Below are 26,933 nucleotides of genomic sequence, written 5' to 3'. Positions count from 1 at the left end.
CAGTTGTCTGTTACGGATCATTCCAGCTTTGTTCAACAAGGGCTAAAACTTTTCTCATATTCTCATTTGTTTTCCTGATAAAGTTGTGCTGCCTATTGGCTAAAGTGTTTGGATTTCGCAGAACCTTTACTTCTAATGTTAGTACATATTAAAATAAGTAACTATGAAAATAAAAAATACTCATTGCTATTATTAGATATTGGTCATTATTGATATATATTGATATATATGTATATGTCATTATTTGTATATGTGGAGTAGATACCGTATCTTCAGCATTATTGGACTGAAAACCCTCCAGATGTCATCTCCTTTGATCCTGTAACAACCCAGTGGGGTAGTCATTAGTGTCCCCGTTTTGCGGCCAAGGACACTAATGCAGAGAGGCTAACATTGTCCAGGGCATCTCTCCACAAGGCCCACTGTCTTAATCGCTGTGGTAAATTGCCTTGCACAGTGCGTCAGTGTGAGAGAGCCCCCTACTCACCCATAGGTGGGGCCCGCACACTGACCCTCCCTCTCCTCTGCCCTCCCCGCCCCACCAGACTCCATCAGCAGCTATGAGGCCCAGATCGCTTCTCTGAAGCAGGAGCGGCAGCAGCAGCAACAGGACTGCGAGGAGAAGGAGCGGGAGCTGGGCCGCCTGAAGCAGCTGCTGTCTCGGGCTCACCCCCTGGACTCTTTGGAGAAGCAGATGGAAAAGGTTGGGGTCCGGACAGCCTCCCTCTGACCCCCCGGGTGACCGTGGGGCAGAGGGATTGTTGGTGTGCCACTCCCAGATCATTGGGAGCAGGACACCCAGTCATCATTCTAGGTGTAGCACATGCCGGCTCCATACTTAGCAAGGTCCTGGCTTGCCACTTACTAGTGGCTTCACTAGGTTCATTTACCTGCAGAATTACCGACAGTCATGTAGGGGAAAGGGAGCTAACACTTAAGGATACCTCTCATGCTCTAGGCACTCTAACTGCTTGACAGATTCAGGCTCCCCAGTCTTTCCCCTGAAAATGAGGTCCATTAGATCCATTTAACAGATGAGTAAGATGAGGCTTAGAGAAGTTTGATGATTCTCCCCAGGTTTTGCACATAAAAAGATTTGGGACTTAAAAATCTAAGCAACCTGGTTTTAAAGTTTTTGTTCTGAAGATAGTAAATCACCTCCTTTATTATTGTTGTTATTAACAATAGTAGGAAGCACACATTATCAAACTCTTTATCTTTCAAAGCAAGTTCATTGGTTACCACACTTGATCCTCACAGCAGCCCCGTGAGGTAGGTACCTAGCTCGTTTTATACGTGAGGAAACCTAGGCTCAGGGAGATAGTCAGTCGCCTGGTTAGAAAGACTAAGGTCAAAACGGGAGCTCAAGAAAGAAAGATGTCTAACCCACGCCTTCCCCGCAGAGGCTGCTGCTTGCATTCCCAGTGTTCCTCCAGGAGCAGTTACCCAGGGTGGGGAAGGAGAGGGCTTTGCTAACGGGAAGCCACTGGGGACAGCGGGGACAGTGGGGACAACGGGAGGGGCTGCAGGCCTGGAGGCAGGCGGTTCCAGCCCTGGCCCAGCTCCTGCGTTCAGCCATTGTCCCCATGGCCTGGGTGTCTGCAGAGCACGGATTCCAAGGCTTCAGGTGGAACCCAGAGTGTTTTGTCTGGGCCATCCAGGCTCACCCTACCTTTGCATTGGTTCACATAAGAGATTTGGAGGGTTAGACTGAGCTGGCTTGTTTGTTTTAATACGTGTTTTTAATTTTTTTTTGCAAATCCTTGTCTGAGGATATTTTTTCCATTAATTTTTAGAGAGAGTGAAAGGGAAAGAAACATTGATGTGAGAGACACACATCAATTGGCTGCCTCTTGCACTCACCTTAGCCAGGGCGGGTATGGAACCCAGGTATGTGCCCTTGACCTGGAATTGAACCACTGAGCCACACCGGCCAGGGCTTAATATGTTTATTTATTTATTTTTTTAGAGAAAGACAGAGAGAGACATCCATGTGACAGAGAAACACTGACCGGTTGCCTTCCGCACGCACCCGGCCCAGGAATCAAACTGGTAATCTTTCGGCACAGGGGATGATGCTCACCCAACTGAGCCACACTGGCCAGGGCTAGACTGAGCTTGTTGGACACAGTTTTTTAATGATTCAAGACGTAGACGTGACATGAATTGAAAAAGGAATGGTAACTGGCAGATTTCTGCCTTGGACAACGGGGCAGATAGCAGGGCAATTTTTTTTTTTTAAGTAGGATTACAGTTGTGAGTATGTGAAACAGAGTTTATTCTTGTACTGTTATTTATTACTGTATTATTTTCTATATGAACAACTATAAACCTACTTTATTATTTTTTTTAATCCTCACTCAAGGATATGTGTTTTTATTGATTTCTTTTCTTTTGAGAGAGGAAGGGAGGGAGGGGGAGAGAGCAAGAGAGAGAGACATTGATGTGAGAGAGAAACATCAGTCGGCTGCCTCCTGCACACGCCCTGAGCGGGGATCGAACCTGAAACCCAGGCACGTGCCCTGACCGGGAATCGAGCCCATGACCCTTTGGTGTACGGGTGATGCTCCACCCAACCGAGTCACATCGGCCAGGGCTAGCACGGCCATTCTTGGTGACCTAGCACTTGTGGGAGGAGAAATGCCTCGTGACGTGCTTCAGATTTGGCTGTCCTGGGTAGAGGGGCCTGCGTGACATCCAAGTGGAGCTGTCCAGAGGCTGTTGGTTGTGCGTGTTCAGCAGGATCCCAAACTTGAAAAGAGACCGAAAAGAAATAGCCAGCGATATGGTGGTGATGGGAGTGTGGGAGGACATACAGTTAGGATGAGGTTTGGAAAACCCAAGTCAACAGTGGCTTAAATAAGATAGAAGTTTATTTTTCTTAAAGTCCAGAGGTAGACATTTCAGGGACTGAAACGGCAGCTGAACAAGCCATTAAGGGGGCTGCAAAACTTATTCCCAGAGCATCTGAGACCTTGCTCCTCGGCATATGTCATCAGCTTGGCTCAAATAAACTCTTAAAAGAATTTTTTAAAAAAGCCATTAGGAACTCAGGCTCCTTCTGCGCTGCTGTTTGGCCATAGGTAGCTTACTGCCTCATGGTCCAAGAGGACTGCTTCGAGTGCCAGCCCTGGCCACATTCTAGCCATGGGGGGGGGGGGGGGAAGAAAAACACACCCTCTCCCTTTAAGGAGCTGCCCTGGGAGCTGCACGTGGCACACCTGCTCCATCCCCTTAGCTGTGACGCAGTCAGGTGGCCGTGCTTAGTTACAGGGAAGCTGAGAAATGCAGATGGTATTCTAGAATGTAAGCTGTATGCCCAAATAAAATGTTAGGTTCTATGAGCAAATTAAAAATGGATATTGGGGCAGAAATATGGTGAGCAGGTGGGAATAGTTGCGACTCCGGCCCCTTCACCTACCACGTGACCTGGGGCAGTCTGGAGCTCCAGAGCCTCTGTGATCTCTAAACCGGGGATGGACAGGACCTTCTTGGGAGGGTTAGAAGAGCTGATGTGCTTGAAAAGAAAGCTCTGAACTGACCTGAGGGGTCCTGCAGTTGGAAGGGGGACTGTTGCTGCCCAATCCTTCCCCCCCCCCCCCCCCCACAGGCCCATGAGGACTCAGAGAAGCTGCGAGAGATCGTGCTGCCGATGGAGCAGGAGATAGAGGAGCTGAAGGCAAAACTGCTGAGGGCGGAGGAGCTGATTCAAGAGATCCAGGTGAGGGGAGGCCAGGGGGCGCTGAGGGAAGAAGGGGCGTTGCAGGACCCTGCCCCCCAGCCTCTTCCCTGACCCCCTTCCCTAGAGACGTCCCCGGCATCCCCCTTCCCTGCATGGCTCCACGGAGTTGCTGCATCTGTCCCGGGACCTGTCTCCCCCACTGGAGCCTCTCGAGGAGCTGAGCGGAGATGGGGGTGCAGCGGCCGAGGCCTTCGCCCACAACTGTGACGACAGCGCCTCCATCTCCTCCTTCTCCCTTGGCGGTGGGGCCAGCAGCAGCACCTCTCTGCCCCGCGGCCGCCATGGCCTGAGCCCCGAGCAGGAAGAGACAGCCTCTCTGGTGTCCACGGGCACCCTGGTCCCTGAGGGCATCTACCTGCCCCCTCCTGGTTACCAGCTTGTCCCAGACACCCAGTGGGAGCAGCTGCAAATGGAGGTGAGTGGAGTGGGGTGCCTGTCTGCGTGCATGCATCCATCTCTCCCTGCACCAATACTTACTGAGCACCTACTATGCCCAGGCCGAGCTAGAGCTGGGATTCCACACTGAAGAGAAAACTCCCTCCATCTCGGTTCTTCCTCCTAGTGAGGGAGCCAGAACCACACATGCATGTGGACAGATGAGGAAGGGAGTGTCAGGGTGAGAGGCCCAGGACAAACGAACAGGGTCACGGCAGAGCTGGAGACGAACGGGGATGGTGAAAAGAGGCATTCTTCAAAGATTGGGGGCAGGAGAAACTGCAAGTGCAGAGGCCCTGAGGATGGGCAGATCATGGTGTGTCTGAGAAACAGGAAGGCCACCGAGAGGGAGAAGAGAGATGAGATCATAAAAGAAGGCAGGGTCCCCAGGAGGTCAGCCTCAGTGCCATGGAGTTTGCATTTCAGACAAGGAGCAGGGGAAGCCTCTAAGACAGGGGTGGGGAACTTCCAGGCCTGGGGTTTGTGTATATATACGGCTGGCGAAATCATTTGTTCAGGCCCTGCCAAGGCAACCGCAGGCAGGACTTGAAATTCAATAAATCTGGGAGCTTTTTTCTTTTTTTAAATATGTTTTTATTGGTTTCAGAAAGAGAGGACTGGAGAGGGAGAGAGAGATAGAGATAGAAACATCGATGAGAGTCATTGATTGGCTGCCTCCTGCATGCCCTCTGCTGGAGCCCACGCAACCTGGGCATGTGCCCTGACCAGGAATTGACCCCACATAGGTCGGTGCTCAACTGCTGAGCCACGCCAGCAGGGCAGGGAGCTTTGTTCATAGCTAATTTTTAAGTCGATAATTTTGTATGGCCCCAGAATTATGTTATAAATATCCAAATGGCCCTAGGGCTGCTTTAGGCTTTTAACAGACCACTTGGGCCTCTGTAGGAATGGGGGGAGAGGGTAACAGAACAAGAGAAGCGGGGTGGCTAGTTGATGCTTGACATAATTAGAAGAAGGTTGTGACTGGGACCAGGAGATGGCAGCAGAGATGGAAAGAAGTGGATGCGGAATCCACTTTGGAGGCCCACTGGTGGTGGGGAGGGGGACCTGCGGGTGGGTTGGACATGGGGAGTGGAAGAAAGAAGAGTCAGCATCAGTTCCTAGGCTTTGGGCTTGAGCAACAGTGAGGATAATGTCACCACCGACTGAGATGCAAAGAACAAAAGGCAAGGCCTAAGAGGCATGGTGGGGAGGGAGGCCTTCCCTGGAGGTTGAGATTGAGGGTCTGTGGCAGGGGCGGCAGCTGCAAAAGGACCTGGAGAGCATCAGCCGTGAGCGGGACGAGCTGCAAGAAGGCCTGAGACGAAGCAATGAGGACTGTGCCAAGCAGGTGGGTCCAGCCTCTATTCCAAGCCCAGCAGGGCCTCTGGCTGCATGCCTCCTCCTGGGTCCCAACCTCACCCTTGCCCCCTTCCACCCACAGATGCAGGTGCTCCTGGCCCAGGTCCAGAACTCAGAGCAGCTGCTGCAGACCCTGCAGGGGACCGTGAGCCAGGCTCAGGAGCGGGTTCAGCTGCAGATGGTGAGGGCTTGGGGCCTGGGGCAGGAGGGAGAGGAGTGTGATGGGAATTGGTTGAGGGGGGCACTGGAAGGTTGCAGCACCTGTCCTGTGTTGGCTGCACCTGGAGTTGGTGCCAAGTGGGTAAAAGGGTTTCCAGGGTACCTGGCACTGTGGCCAGAGCAGGGGCTGTGAATTCAGATAGAGCCTATGGACGAAATAAAACAGCTGACGTGACCTCTGAGTCACCTGCTCTGTGATCTTGAGCTGATCCCACAAGCTGGGAGCTTGAGCCCTGCCACTGTGAAGTTGAGATAATGGGACCTAGCTTACAGAGTCATGAAGAGTAAAAGCAAGGATTGTAAGCCGTATACTTCCCAAGGCCAGACGAGAGCTGTAAGTGATTGAATTGGCCAGGAGCGAGGCAGGAAGGAGCAGCATGGGAAACCGAGAGACGATGCACAGGGCCAGCTGCCCGTAACTCCGCCTCGTGGGAATTCGAGCTCAGTGCTGCCAGGTTTTCTGATTTGTCAAGAGAAGCCAGAAATCTAGGTATTTGTGTGTAGTCTACCAATTTTTAAAGTTAGCAACTAATTTAAGGTTTAAAAAAAAACATGGACCAGAGAAAACAGCTGACGTGGCCTGTGGCTGTCACTGTGACCTCCGAGCCACTGAGAAGGGTGGAGGAGGAGGGTTCAGGGTTTGGCCTCCCACAGGACTGGAGACACCATGTCCCCCTCATGACGCCACACGAACTCTCCATACCCAGGCAGAGCTGGCCACCTCCCACAAGTGCCTGAGCCATGAGGTAAAGCGGCTGACTGAGGAAAACCAAGGGCTCCGGGCTGAACAGCCACCATCTTCAACCCTCCGGGTTTTGGACCAGGAGGGAGCCCAGGAGGAGTCACTGCCCAGCTCGGTCCCGGTAAGGGGAGTACAGGTACTGGGAGCCTGGGGTTCATCCTGTTGGCACTTCTCTCCATGCACAGAAAAGCATTGGCCTGGGACCAGGGGACTCAGGGACAGATCCAGGCTGCTGTGTTTTCACTGTCACCTTGGCCAACGCACTTGACTTTTCTAAGGCTCACTTTCCTCATCTGAAAATGGGACCAAACCCCCTTGCCAGCATTGGCATGAAGAGAAAATGAGTTAACAGAATGCTTGATGTGAAAGAAGCAGTAATTTGGTTTATTTTTAAGTGGCATGAGATCCACAAAGTTGAATTCATCATAATCTTTGGTCCATAACAAGCTGTCGTCATTGGTCTGTGCATGGTCTTTGGTGTGTGGGTATTATTTTTATTTTGTTAAATCCTCACCCAAGGATATTTTTTCCATTGTTTTTCAGAGAGAGTGGAAGGAAAACAGAGAGAGAGAGAGAAACATTGATGTGAGAGAGACACATCGATTGGTTGCCTCCCGCACGCACCCAAACTGGGCGGGGGACCCGGGGATTGAGCCTGCAGCCAAGGTACGTGCCCCTGACCGTAATCGGACCCTCAGCCCTTCAGTCCACAGGCTGATGCTCTAACCACTGAGCCAAACTGGCTAGGGCTCTTTGTTGATATTAAATTAATTTGTTAAAAATATGAAGGTCGCCCTGGCCCAGTGGCTGGAGCGTTCTCTCCTATGCCAGAAAGGTTGCTGGTTTGATTCCCGGTCAGGGCACATACCCAGGTTGCGGGTTCCTTCCCTGGTCAGGGCACGCCTGGGAGGCAACCAATTGATGTTTCTCTCTCACATCAATGTTTCCCTCCCTAAAAATCAATGGAACATATCCTCGGGTGAGGATTATTAAATAAAAGGGAGGTCACCCCAAACCCTTGCCCACCCTGGAGATACAACTTAGATCTCCTGTGTACCCTTACTACTGGGCTGTTTCTGCCTTCCTGAACTTGACCACCCCCTGCTCTTTTTTGGTACCATTTTTATTATATATACTTGCCTGCCTTAACAATGGAGTGCTAACTTCAGTTAGTTGTTTCTGAGCTTCATCAAAAAGAGTATCTTGCTCTAGGTAATCTGGAACTTTGCACCATTCCACAGGGCCCCCTCCGGGGTGGGGCTGCTTGCTGCGGAACAGTCACTGCTGGATCAGTGTACTGTCCACTAGCCCCACGACGGGCTATCTCCCCTTTTAACAGATTCCTTCCTCCCTTCCTTTCCCCTCCCCATACTCCCCATGTAGCTGGTGGCCCCTGCTGCCTTTGCCCCTCCTGCCCCATACCTAGCAGGTGACTTGTGTCCCTTCCAGGAGCTGAAGCAGCTGGTGCTCTGCATGGGGCAGGAGGCAAGGGCCCATCAGCAGGCCCGAGAGCACGAGGCGGAACGCCTTCGGATTGAGATCGTGACACTGCGGGAGGCACTGGAGGAAGAGACAGCGGCGAGGGCCAGCCTGGAGGGGCAGCTGAGGGTGCAGCGGGAGGAGGCAGGTGAGAGGAGAGGAGATGAGCCACCCCACCCCTGCTCTTAGGGAGGTTGACCTCCCCCCAGGGGACCACCTGGGTGCCAGGAGGGGAGAGAGGAGACAGTGTGAGAACGAGCCTTGACCTGTCTTTCTTTCCTTTCCACACAGAGGTGTTAGAAGGTGAGTATGGGCTGGAGCCCCGCGAGGCCGGGGCGGGTGAAGAGGGAGGGAGGGCGTAGGCCTGACATCTTGCCCCGCCTGACTTCCTAGCCTCCCTGTGCAGCCTCAGGACAGAGATGGAGCGGATCCATCAGGAACAGAGCAAGGTGAGGCAGAAGTCAGGCCAGACCGGGATGACGGGAAGGGGTGGCAGAGTGGAGGAGACCCTAGCCAGCCCCTCCTGCCCTTTGTCTGCCTCAGGTCAGGCAGCAGGAAGCCTTGAGGCAGCCACCAGGCTCAGGCCCTACGGAAGAGGTCAGTCGGGGCTGGTGTAGAGGGGCTACCCCTCCAGTGGGCCACATCATCCATCCGGCCCAGGGTTCCAGCCTGTGCCCTGTCCCGCAGGCTCAGCTTGCAGATCTCCTCTCGGAACAGAGGGCAAAGGTGCTACGGCTGCAGGCCGAGCTGGAGACCAGCGAACAGGTGCAGAGGGATTTTGTACGCCTGTCCCAGGCCCTGCAGGTATGGCGTGTCCCCTCACCACCACACTGCCACGACTCCAGGTGACTTGTCCTGGGTCAGGCAAGGACAGCACCCCAATTAGAGGAGTCTTCCTCCTCCTCCTGGGGCTGGCAGGGTTCTTTCCTCTGAGCTACTGCTCAAAAATGTGAAAGCTCTTGTTGTCCATCTTCGTTGGTCATGGAAGTCCCTAGCCCAGGGCCAGGCACGCATCAGCTGCACCTGCCCCTGCCCCTCGCTTCCTCAGGCTGCCTCCCTCTAGGACCCATTTCTTCCCTTGAACCTGGTTTCACCATGGGTTGGGGAGGTGTGGCCCCTGGGTACACCTTGCCCCTTGGGGGAGCTGGCAGGTGGGGCAGGGGCTGCATTTCCCCACAAAGGGCCCTCTGCTTTCCTCACTGGACCCCACAGGTGCGCCTGGAACAGGTCCGCCAGGCAGAGAGTCTGGAGCAGGTGCGCAGCATCATGGACGAGGCACCGCTCAGGGACATCAGGGACATCAAAGACAGCTGAGGGGCCAAACCCACCCGCTTGGGGAGACTGCCTCTCTCCACTGCAGAACCATGAGGCCTAGGCTTTGGGGCTCTCAGTATGGAGCCTTTCTTCTTCTCTAAGCCCACAGTTTAGGGGACAGGGTCACCACTGCCCTGGCCCTCCAGGGCCTCCTCCCAGGAGTGGCTGGGCCTTCTGCTCCCAAGGATGACACTGGGTGAAGGTCCTAGCTCCTTCCTGGAACCAAAGTGCAGGCTCAGCCCTGCGGCTCTCTGGCTGCTATGCTGCCTCCTGGGTCCCAACCCTTGTGCCCCTAGCCCCCAGCCCGGCTACCAGCCCATTCCCTGCCCCTTCCCTAAGGCACAGCCAAGTTGTGGACCATGGCTTGGAGCCTCCCTCCACACGTGCGTCCTGGACAGGCAGCTGCTTTCTGGACTGCATGACACTAAGATGCTTGTCCCAGGGGCCCGACGCGGGCCCCAAGATGTGCACAGAGGCAAAGCCAGACTTTTCTGTCATTTATTTTCAATAAATAAGCAGCTCAGCGCAGTCGGTCGCCTTGTCCCTGCAAGCCCCACGTGGTTGGGGGAGGGGGGGGTTTCCAGGGTAAAAGGGAGGGTGGGTTGCTGGGGTGGGGAGGAAGAGTGAAGGGACATTGTGTTTATAAACAAGAATGTCGATGGGAGGGGGGATGTGGGGTCTGTGCCACAGCTCTGGCTAAAGAGGTGTCACTACAGGATGGGGAAGAAGGGGCAAAAAGACTGTTACTTCCTTCTTTCATCTTCTGGATCTGGAAGGAAAAAAGGAAGGGTTGAAGCAGGTGGTAGGAGAGGAAGAGTCCCTCCCAGGCTACCTGCTCCCACCCCCGCACTCACCTGGAGGGTCACTCGGCACCCCTTATGCCCACCTGTGTCCCAGACCCCACTCCCAACCACTGCAGCCCCAGCGGCAGACAGCGCAGCGCCCAGCCAGCGCAACGCAGCGCAGCGCAGCTCAGCAGACGCGGTGGTGCCCAGAGGCCAGGGCAGTGCCAACCCGCAGAGTAAGGGCAGCAGCCTACCCCCTGCTTGGAAGCACGGCAGTGGCAGTGTGCGAGCGCAGTGACCTCGGATGACACCGAGGGGGAAGGGGGACAGGTGGGGGCACAGCAGCTGGAGGTGAGGGCAAGAAGAGGGGCGATACCTGTGACACGGTTCAAAGAGATGGAGGAGGGGGAAACGGGTTATCCTATGGCCAGAGAGGACAGAGAGACAGCCGTTACTGGGTGGGGGGAGGTGGGTGTGGGGGACCAAGAGGGCTGAGGAGGCTGTGGGATACCGAGGAGAAGGTGTCTGCACCAGGCATAGAGGAGTGGGGAGGGGAGAAAAGGGACCTGGGTGCGCCTCCCTGGTGGCAGTGGTCCTGCCAGGACCAAGGACACACCCACCTGAAAAGGAAGAGGGTGGGGGCAGGCGCCTTCGCAGCGCAGAGGGAGGGGCTGTGCTGGGCCAGGGGCTGACAGGGCTCAGAGGAGGGAAACCTCTTACCCTCCAGGTAGTTCCGAGCAACGAACTTGAGGAGTTCGTCGAGCCCGATGACTGGCAATGAGATCTTGAGAACCATGAGCCACTGAGTCAAGTCCAGGGCCCGAAGCTTGAAGATCATCTGGGAGGGGGAGGGCAGAGGCAGTGAGCAGGACAAGGGCCCCTCTGAGGAGCGGCGGGCAGGGGCAAGAGGACCCAGCACTGCCCCAACCTGAGCCCACCTTCCCTTTGTGAGCCCTTGTAGTTGTAGTGGTCACGGACCCTACAGGGGCTCCGTGTGTGGCGGGAAACGGGTGGCCCAGCCAGAGGGAGGCTCACCGGCAGAGGGTCGACGTAGAGAATGAGGAAATGGAGGGACATGGACAGGCAAATGGAGCCCAGCAGCCAGATGTTCACCCAGGGTGGCATCCGCATGAGGGACTGGTTCTCAGAGAGGCTGCAAGTGCACAGCCAGCCAAGGCAAGGGTGGGAGACAAGAAGAAAGAGTGGTGAGGGGAGAGGGGGGGTGGAGGGCCAAGGCGGCAGGGGGAGGTGGGCAGGCCCTACCTGTTGAGAGCATTGCACATCTCAATGGTGACCAGCACAGACAAGGCCATGGTCATGGGCTCAGGAGCCTCAAAGATCTCACACTCCACACCCTCAAAGTCGGGGTTGTCCTCGGTGCACTGCATGAAGTGAGTCTGCAGGGGGGCGGAGAAGGAACTGGAGTCCCACCAAAGCCTCCAGGCCACCCTCCTGCTTCCCATCCCACCTGTCCCACCTCTGCCGTCCTCCCCTACCAGCTGGTTGTAGCTGACGTGAGGCCCATCCTCCGCATACAGGAACCACCAGGCAGCCGCTCCCACAGTGGCTGCACCCACGTAGCCTATGGTAGAGAGATGGGGACTGGCGGTCAGGGCTGGGGAGATGGGAGGCAGCAGGAGAACCTTATGACCATGAACAGCTGGTTGAGGAAAAGAAGCCTCCAGGGAGCTGCACTGGAGGGGCTGGTGTCCCAGAGAGGGGGTCGGTTTGGAAGGTTGGAAAGGATTGTGGGGTCTCACCCTACTCACCCCCAATTGCCATGTAGCGGAAGAAAAGCCAGCCACTGATGAGGGGCTCCTTGGGGCTCCGGGGGGGCCGGTCCATGATGTCCAGGTCTGGGGGATTGAAGCCCAGGGCTGTGGCTGGGAGCCCATCAGTCACCAAGTTCACCCACAGCAGCTGCACAGGGATCAGGGCCTCAGGCAGCCCCAAGGCGGCTGTCAGGAAGATGCTGCCAGAAGGAGGCGGTCACATGTCTGTTCTGCTCCCAGATCTGTGCTCACCCCCACCCAGGCTTGGTCCCTCCTGGGCGCCCTCCCTGGCTGCTCACCAGACCACCTCGCCCACGTTGGAGGAGATGAGGTAGCGGATGAACTGCTTCATGTTGTTGTAGATGGCCCGGCCCTCCTCCACAGCAGCCACGATGGTGGAGAAGTTGTCGTCAGCCAGCACCATCTCGGAGGCGGTCTTGGCCACGGCAGTGCCAGAGCCCATGGCGATGCCGATCTCAGCCTTCTTCAGAGCAGGGGCATCATTGACACCATCCCCTGTCTGAGGGGAGAGAGAAGGTGGAACCTGGCCCCTCCTACACACCCCTTCTGCATCAGACCAGGGCCCTCACTCAGCAACTCTCTCCCGGGCCCCTAGCTCCTGAAGACAATTGCCTCAGTGGACACCAAGCAGACTGCCCCATGCCAGACTCCTCAGGCCCCAGCCTGGGGAGGCCTGTTGATCTTCTTACCATAGCTGTGATCTCATCGTAAGACTGCAAATACTCCACAATCTTCGACTTATGGGCAGGCTCCACGCGGGCAAAGCAGCAGGCGCGACGGCAGGCCTCCCGCTGCTCACCCAGGGGCAGGTCATCAAACTCCCGGCCAGTGTAGGCTCGGTCGGTCACCTCCTCGTTCTCCCCAAAGATGCCAATTCTCCGGCAGATGGCAATGGCTGTGCCCTTGTTGTCCCCAGTAATCATGATCACTCGGATCCCAGCATCACGGCACAGCTGGATAGAGCCTGTGACCTCCTTTCGGGGAGGGTCCAACATGCCTACCACGCCGACGAATGTCAGGTCCATCTGGGGAGACAGCAGAGAGTGACAGGCTCAGCAACAGTCTCAGAAACAGCCAGGGAGGAAGCTCTTGAGGAGCTGGGGAGAAAGGTCAGTGAGCTGGGGGGAGAGCTGACTCTGGACCTAGTGTTTAAACCTCAGCAGGGCCTCGTACGCTCAGGGGCAGGAAATGTTCCTTGTTTACACATGTACCTGCAGCTTGGCAGTGCCAAGCCCATTGTGAGTAGCAGACTGTCTTTCACAGAAAGAACTTGAGCAGGAAGTTAGGGCGGTGGTTTCTGCTTTCAGAAGGGCTACTCACTTGCTCCACAACTTAGAGTAAATCTGTGTGAACTGCCATGCCACAGTGTCCCCTCTAGAAAATGAAAGGAGTGGACTTTGGTGCTATTCAGAGAGCCAGTCTACTAGAAAAAAAGCAACTTGTGCCAGAATGAGGGTTGATGCACTGCTTCTTGCATCAGGAAAATCACTGTGGAAATGAGCCAGCTGCCCCGAGTGTGTTCAGTGATGGCTGATCTGTTCTGGTGTGCTTGAGTGCCTTGCCTTGTCACAGGTGCACGGATCACACGCAAAGCAGCACTAAGTTTCCTTCAAACCTAACATCCTGTGATTCTAGGACCCATGACAAAGTAGGAAATGACAAGGGTGGTGGAGAGGGTGAGGCAGATGACTCTGGGACAATGGGAGGCTTCCATCTGCTCACCTCATACTCCATGAATTTGGCAGAGTCATCCAAGACCATATCTTCTCGCTTCGGGGGGGTGTCCCGGGTGGCCAGAGCCAGGCAGCGCAAGGTGTCCCGGCCAGTGCCCCACTCCTTGATCACGGTCATGATCTTCTCCTTCACCGGCCCTGTCATTGGCACGCGGGTGGTACCAACTCGCACATAGTTACAACGGTCAATGACCCCCTCGGGAGCACCCTAGGAGACCAGACCAGAATTCAGAGATGACTACCTTCTTTCCAGGGCACAGTGAGAGGGCAGGGATAGGAGAGGGGCTCAGGGTCAGAAAGCAAAGGCACTAGGGCACATTCTGATTTCTGACCTTGACAAACATCTTGTTGCCTACAGCAGCCCGGGATTTGGCTGGGGAGCAATAGACAGACATGGACTTTCTGTCTCGGGAGAACTCCAGGGTGAACTCCTTCTTCATTAGCTGGCGGATCACCTGTAGAGAGGAGACAGGAAGGGAGAGACCAGACGTGAAATCTGTGGGAAAAGAGCGATGACGCTATGCTAGAAGGTAAGAATCCCAGACCCCTTCAGACATAATCAGAAGGGTGTGGAGGTCGAGCGGACCCCAGGCTGAGTCAGCTACACGTGGCACCTACAGCACACCAATAGAGAGATTCCAAGACTAGCGCTGCCACTGTCACAGTGCCTGGTCTAAAGCAAAACAGAAACAAGATGTGTAGAGTGGCACTGTCCAACAGAGCAATCAGTGATGATGGAATGTTCTGTTCAGGAACCGTCTGATATGGTACGACTGAACAATGGCTACTGAGTATGGGAAATGAGGCTGGTGCAACTGCAGAACTGAGATTTTACTTATGTTTAATTTTAATTAATTTACATTTAAACAACCACATGTGTGCTTCTAGAGACTTGTGGTTGGAACAGTGCAGACCTAGTGCCTGGCGGGAAATAATAAGTGCTCTATAAAAATGAATGAGGGCCTTTTCACCAAATGCATCATGGAAATTTCTCCATAAAATAAAATAAAACAGCCCAGAGGTTGAGCGTTAACCTATGATCCAGGAGACCATGGTTCGATTCCCGGTCAGGGCACATGCCCGGGTTGCAGGCTCAATCCCCAGCAGGGGGCGTGCAGGAGGCAGCCGATCAGTGACTCTCTCATCATTGATGTTTCTATCTCTCTCTCCCTTCCTCTCTCTGAAATTACTGGAAATATATTTAAAATAAAATAAAACAACAAAAATAAAGATAACAATAAATTAAACAAAAAATAAGTTGATCTTATATCATTTGTAATTTTTTTTTTTTATGTTGAATTTACTCCCGGGCCATAAGCTTTTGTTTCTTCAGTTTCTTCTGGGATATCTTTTTCTTCTGTGCAACCTCCTCTTCTGGTTTAGGAGCAATCTGCTCTTTTTCAGTAAGGATCATCTCAATGTGGCAGGGAGAACTCATGTATGGCTTAATCCGCCCATGAGCTCTGTAAGTTCTACGTCGCATCTTGGGAGCTTTGTTCACCTGGATATGCTCAATGACCAGAGAATCTACATCTAAACCCTTAAGTTCAGCATTGCTCTCTGTGTTTTTAAGCGTGTGCAGCAAAAATTCAGCACTCATTTTGGGCCACCGACCCTGTGCCCAGCCCCACTGTTTCATCTGGGCACACCTACCAACTCCACCATTGTAACGACGGAATGGCACACATTGCTTCTGTAAAGTGACATCCTTCAGATACTTGGTAGCTTTTCGAATATGCATACCCTTGATGGCCTGGGCAGTTTCACGAGTGTTCTTAAAGTGAACATGAAGATTTGAACCTCTTGACTTGCATGATTTTGTGGGGTTTTCTGGGTCAAGTGAATAGCGAACCATTTTCAGAGGTCACCTCTGGCCGCTTTCAGGAAGAGGAAGAGCGGAGGCTCTCATTTGTAAATTTTAAAAAATTATGTAAATGATTAAAATATATGAGCATCTTGCATATATATATATAAGATTGGCTGATGTGGGAAACATAACACCCCAGAGGAATTCAATGTAGACACTGAGTAAATATTAATAGCAAAGACTCCGAGTGAGAGAAATAAGGGGAAGTGAAAGAGTATGCAGTAGTCACATTTCCCAAATCCTAAATCAGGTCTCAAGATATGCTAAAAACAAGTGTGCTTCTAGAGACAGAAGGATAAGAGCTGCCCCAGAGTGGGGTCACTTGTGGTTTCTGTGTCCAGCTCCATTCCTTTTCAACTAGGAGGAATGGGAGGAAGTGATCTTAACTCATCAAGGGATGTTGCAGCTGGGCAGTGGCAAGAGCAATACTGGTTCAGGGGCAGCAGGTCCTATTCAAAGTCAGCCTGACCAAGAAAAGCTGTGGAGAGACCATCTGTCTGTACTGGCTGGGGTCCCAGCATGGGGCACAAGGGCCCTACCCAGCCTGACGAGGGACCTCTGCTTCCTGAGGTTCCTTGGGTCCTGCCTGGCGTATGGGGCAATGGGGGTGAAGAAGGGCCCTGTGGGAGGGAGCAGCCAGACTCACCGAGTTGCAGGCATTGGCCCTCTCCACCTTTGAGAGGCTGCGCACGTCAGTGTTGAATACGTTCATCTTCTCTACCAGGGTGGTGAGCGCTGTCTCGGTGGCCTCGCCTACCTTCTCATAAACACCCTTGGCCTGAGAGGGCAGAGGAGAAAGAGGAAGTAGGTGCCCTGGGCTCCTGGTCCCTGCTCCCACCAATCATACCCACCTTCCACCTAGAATGAGAAGGGAGGAAGCCCACTCCCTTCCCCTTACACCCAGGAAAGGACTTGGTACAAGGGACCTGCTTCCCATAACCCCTTCCTTGTGACCTGCTGAGGACGCCTGGCCTTTGCGCCAGCTGGAAGGGGAGGAGGGGCTGCTTCAGGAGTGGAGAGGTTACCTCGTTGAAGTCCAAGGAGGAGTCATTGCAGAGGGCACAGATGGTGGCCAGCTCCACCAGCCCATCATACTGCCCTGCCCGGACTGGCTTATCATTCTTCAAGCTGGCAGAGGGTGGGGAGCAGGGAAGGAGAAGAGACAAGCAGAGAAGAATAGGGAATGAGACGGAGAGAGGGCAAGGGGAGAGCAGTGCGGCACGGTCGGGGAGGTGGCAACCACCTTGGAGATCAGGTGCCACAGAGAACAGGTCAGGGAAGGAAGGAGAGAGAGGAAGGAAGACAAAACTAGAGGGAGGGCCCCAGGGAGAAAGGTGGGGTGTGTGGAGGGGGCATGAGGAGCTGAGGAGACTTTGAGGGAACTTACACCTCTCCTTCTGGAGCGTAAGTGGAACCAGTGATAGAGAACTCGTTCAGCACGCAGGAGTCCCCGTCCACCCTGTCGATGACAAACATCTGCGGGGAGAAGGAGAAGGGCATGTGCCCAGATGCCTAGCTCTCCCCTCCCCTGAAGGCAGTCTGCACTGAGGGCAGGCCCTGGCTCAGAACGCCCCTCAGCCCGGCCACCTCACCTGTGCAAACGAAGTGAGCTTCCTACCACCCTCCGGCTGGCCTCTCTTTTTCTCCCCGAACCCTCCCCTCTCCCACCACTCCGTTGCAATCGTTCTCCATGTTTGGTTAGCGGCCTTAAAACAGAGGTTAAGACCTCCACAGTAAGGTGTGGTGGGAACTGCAGCTACCAGTCCACCTGTGAGCACATGACCCATATCTAGCTCCAGCCACCTGTGGCTAGATCTTCTAGTACTGCAGAAACAGCTAAAAATGCAGGTTATTTGCCTATGAAATCTCTTGACTTTCAATGTGGGCAATGAATTCTTTTTTAAAAAAATATACCTTTATCGATTTCAGAGAGAGGAAGGGAGAAAGAGAGTTGAAACATCAATGATGAGTGAGCCATCATTGATCGCCTGCCTCCTGCACGCCCTCTACTGGGGATCGAGCAACAACCTGGGCATGTGCCCTGACCAGGAATTGAACCACGATCTCCTGGATCATACATAGGTCAATCAATGCTCAACCGCTGAGCCATGCTGGCCGGGCAATGAATTCATTTTTATGAAACATGACAGGAGCTGGCTGCACATGCCCGTGGTCTGGCTTTGAAGGCTGTGCTTTGGAAGGTTGTAGCATATGCAGTGCTCAGAGGGGGGCAGCCCACTGTGAGCCAGAGCAAGTGTGGAAGGGATGGATGGGGCTTAAGACATGTTCCAGGCCAGGCTGGCGTGGCTCAGTGGTTGAGCACTGACCTATGATCCAGGAGATCGCAGTTTGATTTCAGTTTGGGGCACAAGTCCGGGTTTCGGGTTCAGTCCCCAGTGGGGGGTGTGCAGGAGGTAGCCTATCAATGACTCTCTCATCATTGATGCGTCTATCTCTCTCTCTCCCTTTCCCTTCATCTCTCTCTAAAATCAATAAAAATATATTAAAAAAAAAAAAAAAGACATGTTCCAAGGCAAAAGAGTCTATAGTAAAGTCAGTTTGGGAAACTCTGGGTTAAACAAAGTGAAATCCACCCTCTTTACAGTCAGCCTTCTCAGAGGCTTTCAAATGCCAAGAGGCATGCGGGTCTCCCTGAGGAGCCAAGGATTCAGCTTTTCTCACCCTGGTCTGACCACAGAGGCCTCGAGCCCCAGAACAACAATTTATATGTCACAGACATGCCATTTCAAGAACTCTGTTTAGGGCAGGAGTTCTTGGCCTGGGGTCCATGGATGACCTCACCCCAAGGAGTCTGTGGACTTTGATGGCAAAAAAAAAAAGAGACATCTTTTATTTTCTCTATGACATTTAGTATTTCCTTCCAATTGTGAATGCAGGCTATGAACGACAGCTTCAACATTACAGTAGTTCCTAGACCCACTGCTAGACTTGCTACTTAAATGCATTAATAAAGAAGCTAAAGTGTTACTAAATTGCAAATTTGTTTCTAAAATATTTTTGTTTAAATCATTGGTTTCCTCTGTGATCTATATTTTTAAAACAGAATCCTATATGTTTACTTTATACATTTAAAATATACTGAGAAGAGGTCCAGACTGCCGAAGAACATAAGGCACAGGAAAGATTAAGAGCCCTGGTTTAGGAAGTGCTGTTCGAGATTAGTGTGGCCGGCTCACTGGGGCCCTGCTGTGGATGACCATTCTGGAAGGCAGTCTAGTGCACAGGCACGAGTTCTGGGCCAGACAGACTTGGGTTTGAAACTCACTTCTGCTACTTACTAACTGGGCACTGAGTTTCCCAGAGCCTCAGTTTCCTCCTCTGGAAAATAGGGTAAATGAGACCTTTCCCTGTCTGGGCTGTTGTAGAGGATGAGAGATAATAGGGGGCAGTGTCTGGCACAGGGATGGTGGCTGTAGGGAGCTATCTGGCTGGGGTCTCTCTGATTCCTTCCCTAGCTTGCAGGATGGCACTCTATCTGCCCTCTGAGCATTTCTTTCCCAGGTCAAAAAGAAGCCATCAGTGATGAAGGGGCAACCCTATCTTTGGAGGCCTCATTTCACCCAAGGGCAGTCTTCTGAGCGGGAGTTGCCCGCCCTTCTCTGACCTTGCAGACAGACATCTGGTTGGTGGTGAGGGTGCCTGTTTTGTCGGAACAGATGACCGAGGTGCAGCCCAGAGTCTCGACAGAGGGCAAGCTCCTCACAATTGCATTTTTCTTTGCCATCCGGCGGGTGCCCAAGGCCAAGCAGGTGGTGATGACTGCAGGAAGACCTGTGGGGGAAGAAGATGGGGTGAGGGAACAATACCAGAGATGGGAAGGAATGACCCCCCCCAAAGATATCAGTCCCCTATCCCTGGAACCTGTAAATGTTACCTTATTTGGAAAAAGGGTCTCTGCAGATGAGATTAGCAAATGGGGGGGAGAAAGAGAGACGGCCATACCTTCTGGGATTGCAGCCACAGCCAGGGCCACAGCAATCTTAAAGTAGTAGATGGCACCACGGAACCAGGAGCCCCCATGGACGGGATCGTTGAAGTGGCCGATGTTGATAAGCCACACAGCCACGCAGATGAGAGAGATGACCTTGGAGAGCTGCTCCCCAAACTCATCCAGCTTCTGCTGCAGAGGGGTCTTGTCCTGTTCTGTGGCGGCCATTTGGTCGCGGATCTTCCCAATCTCGGTGCTCACACCAGTAGTGGCTACGATGCCTACGGCCTTGCCAGCTGCAATGTTGGTGCCCTGGGAAGGTGCAGAAGAGGCAAGGAATCAGACAAGAGGAGTCACCGACTGCAGGACTCCTCTGTTCTCGTGCTGCCAGGTCTCTCCCAGACCAGCTGGCCCTGAACGGCTCACCGAGAAAAGCATGTTCTTCTTATCCTGGTTGACAGCTCGGGGGTCAGGAACGGGCTCTGTGTGCTTGATGACAGATACGGACTCGCCTGTGGAGAAGGGGACAAGGGGGCTTTTCAGATGACATTGTGTCTTTCTCCCATACTTCCTGCCCTTAACTCCCTCCCTGCTTGGCAGCACAGGGTCTGGTAAGAACCAAGCAGCAATCCTGGAGGAAGTCTGCGCTCTGGAAGAAGCCACGGGAGGCAAACAGGGAATTCATTGCACTTAGAGTGAAAAGACCTGGACCCACGCCTCGGCTTCACCACTTACAAGCTGCGTGTCTTAGGATCACTTAACCTGTTAGCTCCTCTGTGAAACAACAGGTACACTTCAGAACAAGGTCTTGGTGAAACCAAGGCAGCTGACTTATGTGACAGTGAAAGTCCATTGCAGAGCCCGTCCTGGGAGGGGAGGCGTGCTGCGTGGAACCTTACCTCCCTCCCCAGATGGCAGGGCTCAGACAAGCCTTGCCTCCTTGGACCATGGGGAATGCTCATCTCCTCACCACCCTCTCCCCATGGAGACCCAGAAGCAGTGGTGTTTTAAGCGCTTCTGAACCTGTGCCTTGTCCTAGAATCTACGGTTCCTTACTCACAGGCTTCTGAGAAGATAGGATAGTTCTCTGGGTGAATGTGTATGTAGAAGGGATGGATCAATGGCCATCTGGAGAATAGGCACAAACGTCCCGCCCTCTCCCATGACCCTTGTGTTTCAGTTTCACGACAGTAAACAACACTGAGCAGTGCTGAGGGGGCTGCCACTACGGAGCCCGGAGGGGCCCTACTGCTGGGTGTTCTCTTCTCACCTGGAATTTCACCCCTGTTTGCCCACCCAGCTCCGACTCATCAAATCCTTGCCCCATGCCCCCTGATGCGCCCTCCCACCCAGGCCAGCAGACCTGTCAGGATGGACTGGTCAACCCGGAGGGTGGTAGATTTGATGGAGAGGATGCGGATATCTGCAGGGACTTTGTCCCCCACTGTGGAGAAAGTGGAGGAGAGTGAAGTCAGTTGGGAAAGTACTTTTACTCAGTAAAATACAATTTTTGTCCAACTACCTCACCTCACCCTTCAGGTCTTGGAGAGGTCGCCTGGGCCGGGTGCCCACCCTGGGCTTGAGTCAGGCCCTCAGCATGTGCTCCTGTTGCCCCAGCATCTCCCTCTTAACACTCATGCCGCTGTCCCCCTCCTTGAAAGCTTTTCTCCCCACTGGGCTGTGAGCCCTGTGAGGGGACGGCCTGGCATGCTGAATAAATTTATGTTGAAGGACTGAAGGGAAAATTAGGAATATTCCAGTTGTGTAATGAGAAACTAAAACTAAGAATGGAGACAGCAAAACAGAGAGAGAAACAAGTGAGAAAGGTGAGGAGGGAAAGGCAAGAAAAGAAATAAAGAAAACAGGGTGAGCTGGAGAGGTGCGTGCCGGAGGAAGGGAGTGGATGGAGTGGCCGGGGAAGGTAGGAAGGAGCAGGAGGAAATATGGAAACTGAGAAAAATCAGTGTCGCCCAAGACAAAAGCTGGAGCAAGAAGCAGGAGAGAGTGAATGGGAGGGAGATGCAGGAGGAGAGAGCAGAGCAGCTGGGACACAGGAGGCAGGTCTGCATGGAGAAGTCACACAAGACATGTGCTGTCCAGTCTCAGCATGTGAGGGGGGGGCAGGGACCCAGGGGAGTGCACTGGGGAGGTGGCAGAAGAGAAGGGGGGGTCTGCTGAGAACAAGGAGTGGGGGGACAGGGGAAATAACACACAGCAGAGAGCTGAGAGGCTGTGGGGAGGCCAGAAGGAATGGGTCTGTACAGGAAGCCACTTTGGGGGGAGGCTGCAAGGCAGATGCCCCACCAGACTAAATGCCTCCCAGGCCCTCTGCCCAACCCTGCCTGGTCCTAAGGATGGTTCTGGGGACAGGGTTTGCCTGTTTCCCTTCCCTTGTTTCGAAGGTTCCTCCTCCTGTGCCAGAGGAAGCTGATGGAGGAGGGAGGAGGTTGGCCATGGAGTTGGGCGGGACACCCTGTCACCCAAGTCGAAGTGATATTTATAGACATTCATGGCACTGAGTCCAAACTGTCACCATAGCAGGACAGTGATGGGACACCAGGGTCTTCAGCCTGCCCTCCCTCCCTCCCTCTCTCCAGGTTTCCCATGGTGGCAACGTAGGTGTCTGGTGGAGGTAAGCCCACTGAGAAAGACATTCCCCTCTGCCAGGAGCCTGGAGATGTGGGGAGGCCTGCGCAGGGCAAATATAAAAACCGCTGAAGGGGGCAGAATCCCAGTAATCTTAGCCACCCGGCCCCCACCTCTCCCTGGTCAGGCATTAAGTGTCCCTCACCAGAGAGGCGGGGCCCCTCCTTGAGCTCTCCTCCTCCCAGGTCCCGTGCTCTCTGCTGGGGCCTGAGTTTCCCTTACATGGTCGGGGGCTTGGAGCCTTTGGCCCCCCCTCCTCCCTTCTACCCTCGCTCCTTCCCCTTTGAGAGGCCTCAAGGGCACTGAGAGGTCAAGATTTAAGGCTGACCAAGCTTGGGGGTGGGTGGAAGGAGAGGGAAGCCAGGCCTCAGGAGGGGGTGGAGATGGGACCATTGGCAGGGACTGGGTTCCACCTGTTGCTTGCAAGTACTGGGTGAGAGGCGGGGGAGCAGGGGGTCTGCCTGCAGTTTCAGGGACAGGACTGGCTGTTCCTGCAGAGACTCTGACAGGGAGGGGGTGCTGTGGCCACAGTGCCCTGGGGTGACCTCCTGAGGAGTCTGGGAAGGAGAAGCAAAGGCTCCACCATCCTGGCTACCTCCTGAACACCAGAATCAGGGAATGACCAGCCCCTGCCCCCACATCCACATCTTTTTGGCCTCAAACCCAAGGCCTCCCATTCTGGACCACTCATTCCCATCACTCACCAGCCACCTCCACAATGTCCCCTGGGACAATGTCCCGAGCCTTGATCCTCTGCACTGACTTTCGGTCAGCCCGGTAGACTTTCCCCATCTCGGGTTCATATTCCTTCAGAGCCTCAATGGCGTTCTCTGCATTACGTTCCTTGGGGTACAGGGTGGAGGACAGGAGGATCATCAGAGGGAGGAAGGTTGTGGGAGGGGAGGGGACTAGCTGGGGAGGGCCAGGGGAGGGCGGAGTGTAGAGATGGCGGAGCAGGGGCCAGAGCCCTGGGGGCAATAGGGGCATCACAGAGGAAGAGGGAGGTTATGCAGTCCTGGCTCCTGGCACAGGGAAGCAGACAAACCCCACAGGGGGGTCGGGGGGGTGTGTGTTGAAGAAAATCACTTATGGCTGAAAACAGTTAAGGGGCTTTTAGGGAGAAAAGAGAATAAAAGAAAATCAAAAAGCAAGGAACAGGAAAAGGAGAGGGCGGTAAGGTAAGAGAAAGGAGAAACTCAAACTATTATTTACTGGACTGCTACTATAGGCCAGGCACAGGGTCAGGCACTTTTGCACTTGTCATCTTGTTACATTTCACTACAACTCGAAGGGACAGGGCTATTAGCCCCATTTTATGGATGAGGAAACTGAGGCTCAGAGAGAGATGAAGGAACTTGCCCAGGGTTATACAGCCAGCAAGTGGCAGTAGGAACAACACCTCTCCCATCTTTCCAACATTCTGTCCAGTTTGCAAGTGGAGCAACAGGACCAGAGAAGAGGCAAGCCCAGGGAAGCGGGGGAGGGAGGGTGGGGGAGGCCGGCCGCCTGTTCAGTGTCAGGAGGTGAAGGGGTGATGCGGGGTCAAAGCTGACCTGCCAAACCCCCACGATGGCATTGGCAATGAGGATCAAGAGGATGACAAAGGGCTCGACAAAGGCAGTGACGGTCTCTTCACCTTCCTCAAACCAGGCCAGCACCTGGGAAGCAGGGAAAGGGAGAATGACAGGAAACAGAGCCCCTCAAACAGGTAAAGAAAGCGAGGGAAGGCCAGAGCAGGGCCGGAGCCGGCGGGGCGGGCACCCGGGGGGCACCGCCTCGTGCACCCACACACCGCACAGCGGCCTGAGGTTCCACACTCCGAGGCACGCATCTCACAGCACTGCCACCGCTGCCACTCAGGGGCACGGGCGGGCACAGACACGCACCATCCAGGGGTTGACTAGGAACGCTTTCAGGTTTCCCTGAGTTGTTGGCTGGTAAATGAAGCTCAGGGGACACCCAGGCCAACTACCCCCACGGCCACATCCACCCCAGGGGAGCCAAGAGTCCATAGGAAAAACTCCGTGGTCCTCGCGGGCACCTGGCCCACCCCCTCCCCCACAGCCGAGGCAGGGAAGCTCCGATTTCATGAGGGAGCAGGAGAGGGGGATAGAGTTACCCGGCCTCCTGTACACACCCCACCCCAGCTGTTGCCTCTGCCAGGCAAAGGCAACAGCCACAGGCAAATGTCAAGGAGCAAATCTGAGAAGGGAGAAGGGAGGCCCTGCCAGCTAGCGCTCGGGGGCCCACCAGGCCTCCATTAAGGAGCCCAGGGGACAGGGGGGCTTTTTTGCCTCCAGAGCCTTGTCTTCCTTCAGGACTACGAGGTTAAGGAAGAAATCCCCAAACGCAGGACGGACTGCTGGGAAGGTGCGTGAGGAGGGGAGCTCCGGCGCAGGAGAGGGGCCGGGACCTCGAGGAGGGCGTGGGGTCCGCCCCGGGGCCGCGAGGGGCCTGGGGAGGGCAGGGAAGGGGCAGGTCGGGGACACGGGGGCCTCGGGAGCCCCACCCTGACGGGGGCGCGCAGGCAAGGCCAGGGGCAGGTGAGGAGGGGAGGAGCCCGGGCGCGGCGTTTGGAGTCACCCTCGCACCGGCAGCTCCCTCCCGCCTCCAGGAGGGAGCCTGCCTCGACCAATCAGCGCCAGGAGGGCGGGGCAGGCGCGCTCGGACGCCCGGGATTGGCGGAGTGGCCCGCGGCCCGCGCGCGGGGAGCAGCGGTGCCCGGGCGGCGGCGGTCTCTGAGCCGGGGAGCCCTGCGCTCCGGGGGTAACCCGAGCCTTCAGAGCCCTTGAAGCTTCGGGGATGGCTTAGCTTCAGTGTTTTGGCTGAGAACACCCCTAAAGCTTAAAATAAAACCTGACTGCGGGGTGTGGGGAAGGACAGACGAGGAGGCAGATCGGCCCCACCCCCTCAGCTCTGGTCGGTAGACTAGGATGCTGAGGGCTCGGATTAGAGCAGCCTGTGATTCGGGGCCAACACCCAGCACATTCTCCAGGTCTCCCGAACCCACACCCCCGCCATCCCCCAGATGCCTCCCACACTTACGAAGGAAATGCAGGCGGCCAGGAGAAGGATCCGCACCAGGAGGTCTTCAAACTGCTCTACTACCAACTCCCACAGGGACTTCCCTGGGGAAAGAGGCGGGGGAGGGGGACCCCCGAGGTTACAGTCTAGCGGAAGAACCTCTGGGACTCTGAGTGCAAGGTGGGGTCCAGGGACTGAGTGCCCTGACTTGCAGCCTGGAGCTGTAAGGTTCTGGGCCGATGGGCAGGCCACTTGGTACTTAGAAACGGGCTGAGGGAGCTTGCCAGGGCTCCAAAAACAGGCTCCTTTCTCAAAGTGCTGGGCAGTTGTTCAAGGGCTGGATGGCTCAAGGGGAAAGTGCCTGGAAACTTCTACCCCCAGCCAGACTCTAACCATTGGGGAGGGATATTTGCCCTAGGAGTCAGTAGGGAGAAGGCAGGGAGAAAGGAATGGGGCACAGAGGGGAGAGGGGTGTCATTTGCGACAGCTCAGGGATTCCAGTAGCTTACCTTCCTCAGCAGGTAGCTCTACCCAGGGAAAAAGAAGAAAAGAACATATTCATTTGGGGTTCAATCTAATGCCCCCCACACCCAGGAGTCTGTGACTAAGACAGGAGAATCAGGCCACCAGCAGGGCATCTGAGGTTCACCAAGGTCATCCCATAAAACCTCCCAAACTCCGGTCAGGGCCCCTGTTCTCTCAGTACCCTCTTCCCCCTGTAGTCATTGGACCATGGCCCAGAGCTTTTCCCTAAGGTACCCTGGCAGGAGAAGCTCCAGTTTGAGTGTGAGTGCGCGTGCGTGCGTGCTGCGGGGTGCAAGAGGGCATTACCAGCCTCACCTCCAGAGGACACTTACCATTGGGGCCGTATTTCTCCAGATGCCGCTTAACTTGGTCCGGGGTGAGGCCTGTAGTCTCGCTCACCCCAAAATAGGCCAGACATTCCTCTGTGCTCTTGGAGTGTGCAGACTCCATTGTGCTCCCTTCCTGGGGGCCAGGGGTCGGTGTTCCTTCTGGGGGGGTTCCACGTGTGGGGGGTCTTCCTCAGTGTGTTCACCTGCCTGTTTGCCTGGGTTTCTTCCTTTTTGTCTCCTGCCCCCCCCAGATTTTTCTTCCCTCCACGAAGCTGTGACCCCCGTCCCACTTGTAGCAGCTGGCCACCCCCCCCAACCCCCAGCTGGTCCTTATGAGGGAGTAGGGGGGGCCAGGCTCCCCCCTCCCCCAGATCTGGGATTGGCTGGCTGAGGCTCCAGCAGGAGGGGTCAGAAGAGGGAGATATTTCTGCTGACAGAGGGGGAACAGTGGGGCTGCAGCCTGAGGTGTCACTCAGAGGGAAGCTAAGGTGGCCCTAGCCACAGGGAAGGGGGGGTAGGGAGAGACTTCACTTTCTGTCTTCTGCTACTGACCCCTCCTCCAGTTGCCTCAACTTCCTCAGTTGCATTGAATTTCCTATTCCCAACTCATCCCTCCAGTTCTTCCCTCAAGCCCACGTCTCCTCTCAGGCCTTCAACTTTCACTTTCTTCACACCCCTTCCCGGCTCATCCCCCTAAACCTGTCTCTCCTGCCAATCTCTGTCCTCACCCAGTTTGTTTAAAGGCCAGCAGAGATACTCCAACCTTAAAGGAAATGAGTTGGGGAGAACATCTTTTGGGGGCTAGAGGAAGTGGCTCTAGAGGAACAAGGGGAAGCAGGGAGGGGAGAGGGTCAAGGGGACAGAGCAGAAGATGGTAACCCTACCCTAGGGAGGGGTTGCTGCAGCCATCAACAAGGGATTTAGTGTCCAGGCCCTGGTGAGCAAAGCCAGGACTGCCTGTCTCTCCCCTAAACTCCCCCCCCACCCCC

The 26,933-nt window shown here is 54.7% G+C and overlaps 2 protein-coding genes and 1 pseudogene across 7 annotated transcripts in view; 1 reads left to right on the top strand and 2 right to left on the bottom strand.

Annotated features, from left to right (window-relative positions):
- The window catches only part of RABEP2 (rabaptin, RAB GTPase binding effector protein 2), a 12,751-nt gene extending 2,930 nt beyond the window's left edge, over positions 1-9,821 (top strand). For 2 of the 3 annotated variants that reach the window (XM_081132999.1, XM_081133001.1), the window contains exons 3-14: positions 546-703; positions 3,611-3,721; positions 3,807-4,157; positions 5,433-5,528; positions 5,622-5,720; positions 6,466-6,621; positions 7,950-8,127; positions 8,271-8,282; positions 8,373-8,428; positions 8,523-8,576; positions 8,667-8,783; positions 9,192-9,821. In XM_081132999.1, coding sequence (XP_080989125.1) covers positions 546-703; positions 3,611-3,721; positions 3,807-4,157; positions 5,433-5,528; positions 5,622-5,720; positions 6,466-6,621; positions 7,950-8,127; positions 8,271-8,282; positions 8,373-8,428; positions 8,523-8,576; positions 8,667-8,783; positions 9,192-9,293 — 1,490 coding nt within the window. In that variant the 3' untranslated portion in view covers positions 9,294-9,821. The remainder of the gene's footprint in view (positions 1-545; positions 704-3,610; positions 3,722-3,806; positions 4,158-5,432; positions 5,529-5,621; positions 5,721-6,465; positions 6,622-7,949; positions 8,128-8,270; positions 8,283-8,372; positions 8,429-8,522; positions 8,577-8,666; positions 8,784-9,191) is intronic. The other variant, XM_081133000.1, reaches the window with a different exon arrangement.
- On the bottom strand, positions 9,778-26,933 carry ATP2A1 (ATPase sarcoplasmic/endoplasmic reticulum Ca2+ transporting 1). Of its 3 annotated transcripts, none has more exons than XM_081132989.1 (22): positions 25,931-26,933; positions 25,112-25,194; positions 23,620-23,724; positions 22,771-22,909; positions 20,784-20,864; positions 19,847-19,932; positions 19,435-19,732; positions 19,097-19,263; positions 16,859-16,947; positions 16,497-16,599; positions 16,118-16,249; positions 13,937-14,059; positions 13,594-13,812; positions 12,561-12,896; positions 12,150-12,370; positions 11,848-12,050; positions 11,575-11,660; positions 11,342-11,475; positions 11,114-11,231; positions 10,799-10,916; positions 10,455-10,499; positions 9,778-10,062 (listed from the first exon to the last, which is right to left on the bottom strand). In XM_081132989.1, exons 4-21 carry the CDS (start codon positions 22,856-22,858, stop codon positions 10,495-10,497), a joined length of 2,607 nt encoding a protein of 868 aa, XP_080989115.1. In that variant the 5' UTR covers positions 22,859-22,909; positions 23,620-23,724; positions 25,112-25,194; positions 25,931-26,933; the 3' UTR covers positions 9,778-10,062; positions 10,455-10,494. The 3 variants fall into 3 exon arrangements, with proteins under 3 accessions (XP_080989115.1, XP_080989113.1, XP_080989114.1); XM_081132987.1 differs by lacking the exon at positions 10,455-10,499 and adding an exon at positions 25,600-25,617 and having other exon boundaries at positions 25,948-26,248; XM_081132988.1 differs by lacking the exon at positions 10,455-10,499 and having other exon boundaries at positions 25,931-26,258.
- On the bottom strand, positions 14,894-15,503 carry LOC308555134 (large ribosomal subunit protein uL22 pseudogene; annotated as a pseudogene). Its single transcript has one exon. The product of its transcript is annotated as a large ribosomal subunit protein uL22 pseudogene (transcript).

The sequence above is a fragment of the Miniopterus schreibersii genome, assembly GCF_964146895.1.
Source record: "Miniopterus schreibersii genome assembly, chromosome: 3".
NCBI lineage: Eukaryota > Metazoa > Chordata > Mammalia > Chiroptera > Miniopteridae > Miniopterus > Miniopterus schreibersii.
The sequence above is the reverse complement of the archived record's forward strand: the minus strand, read 5'-3'. Positions and strand labels throughout refer to the sequence as shown.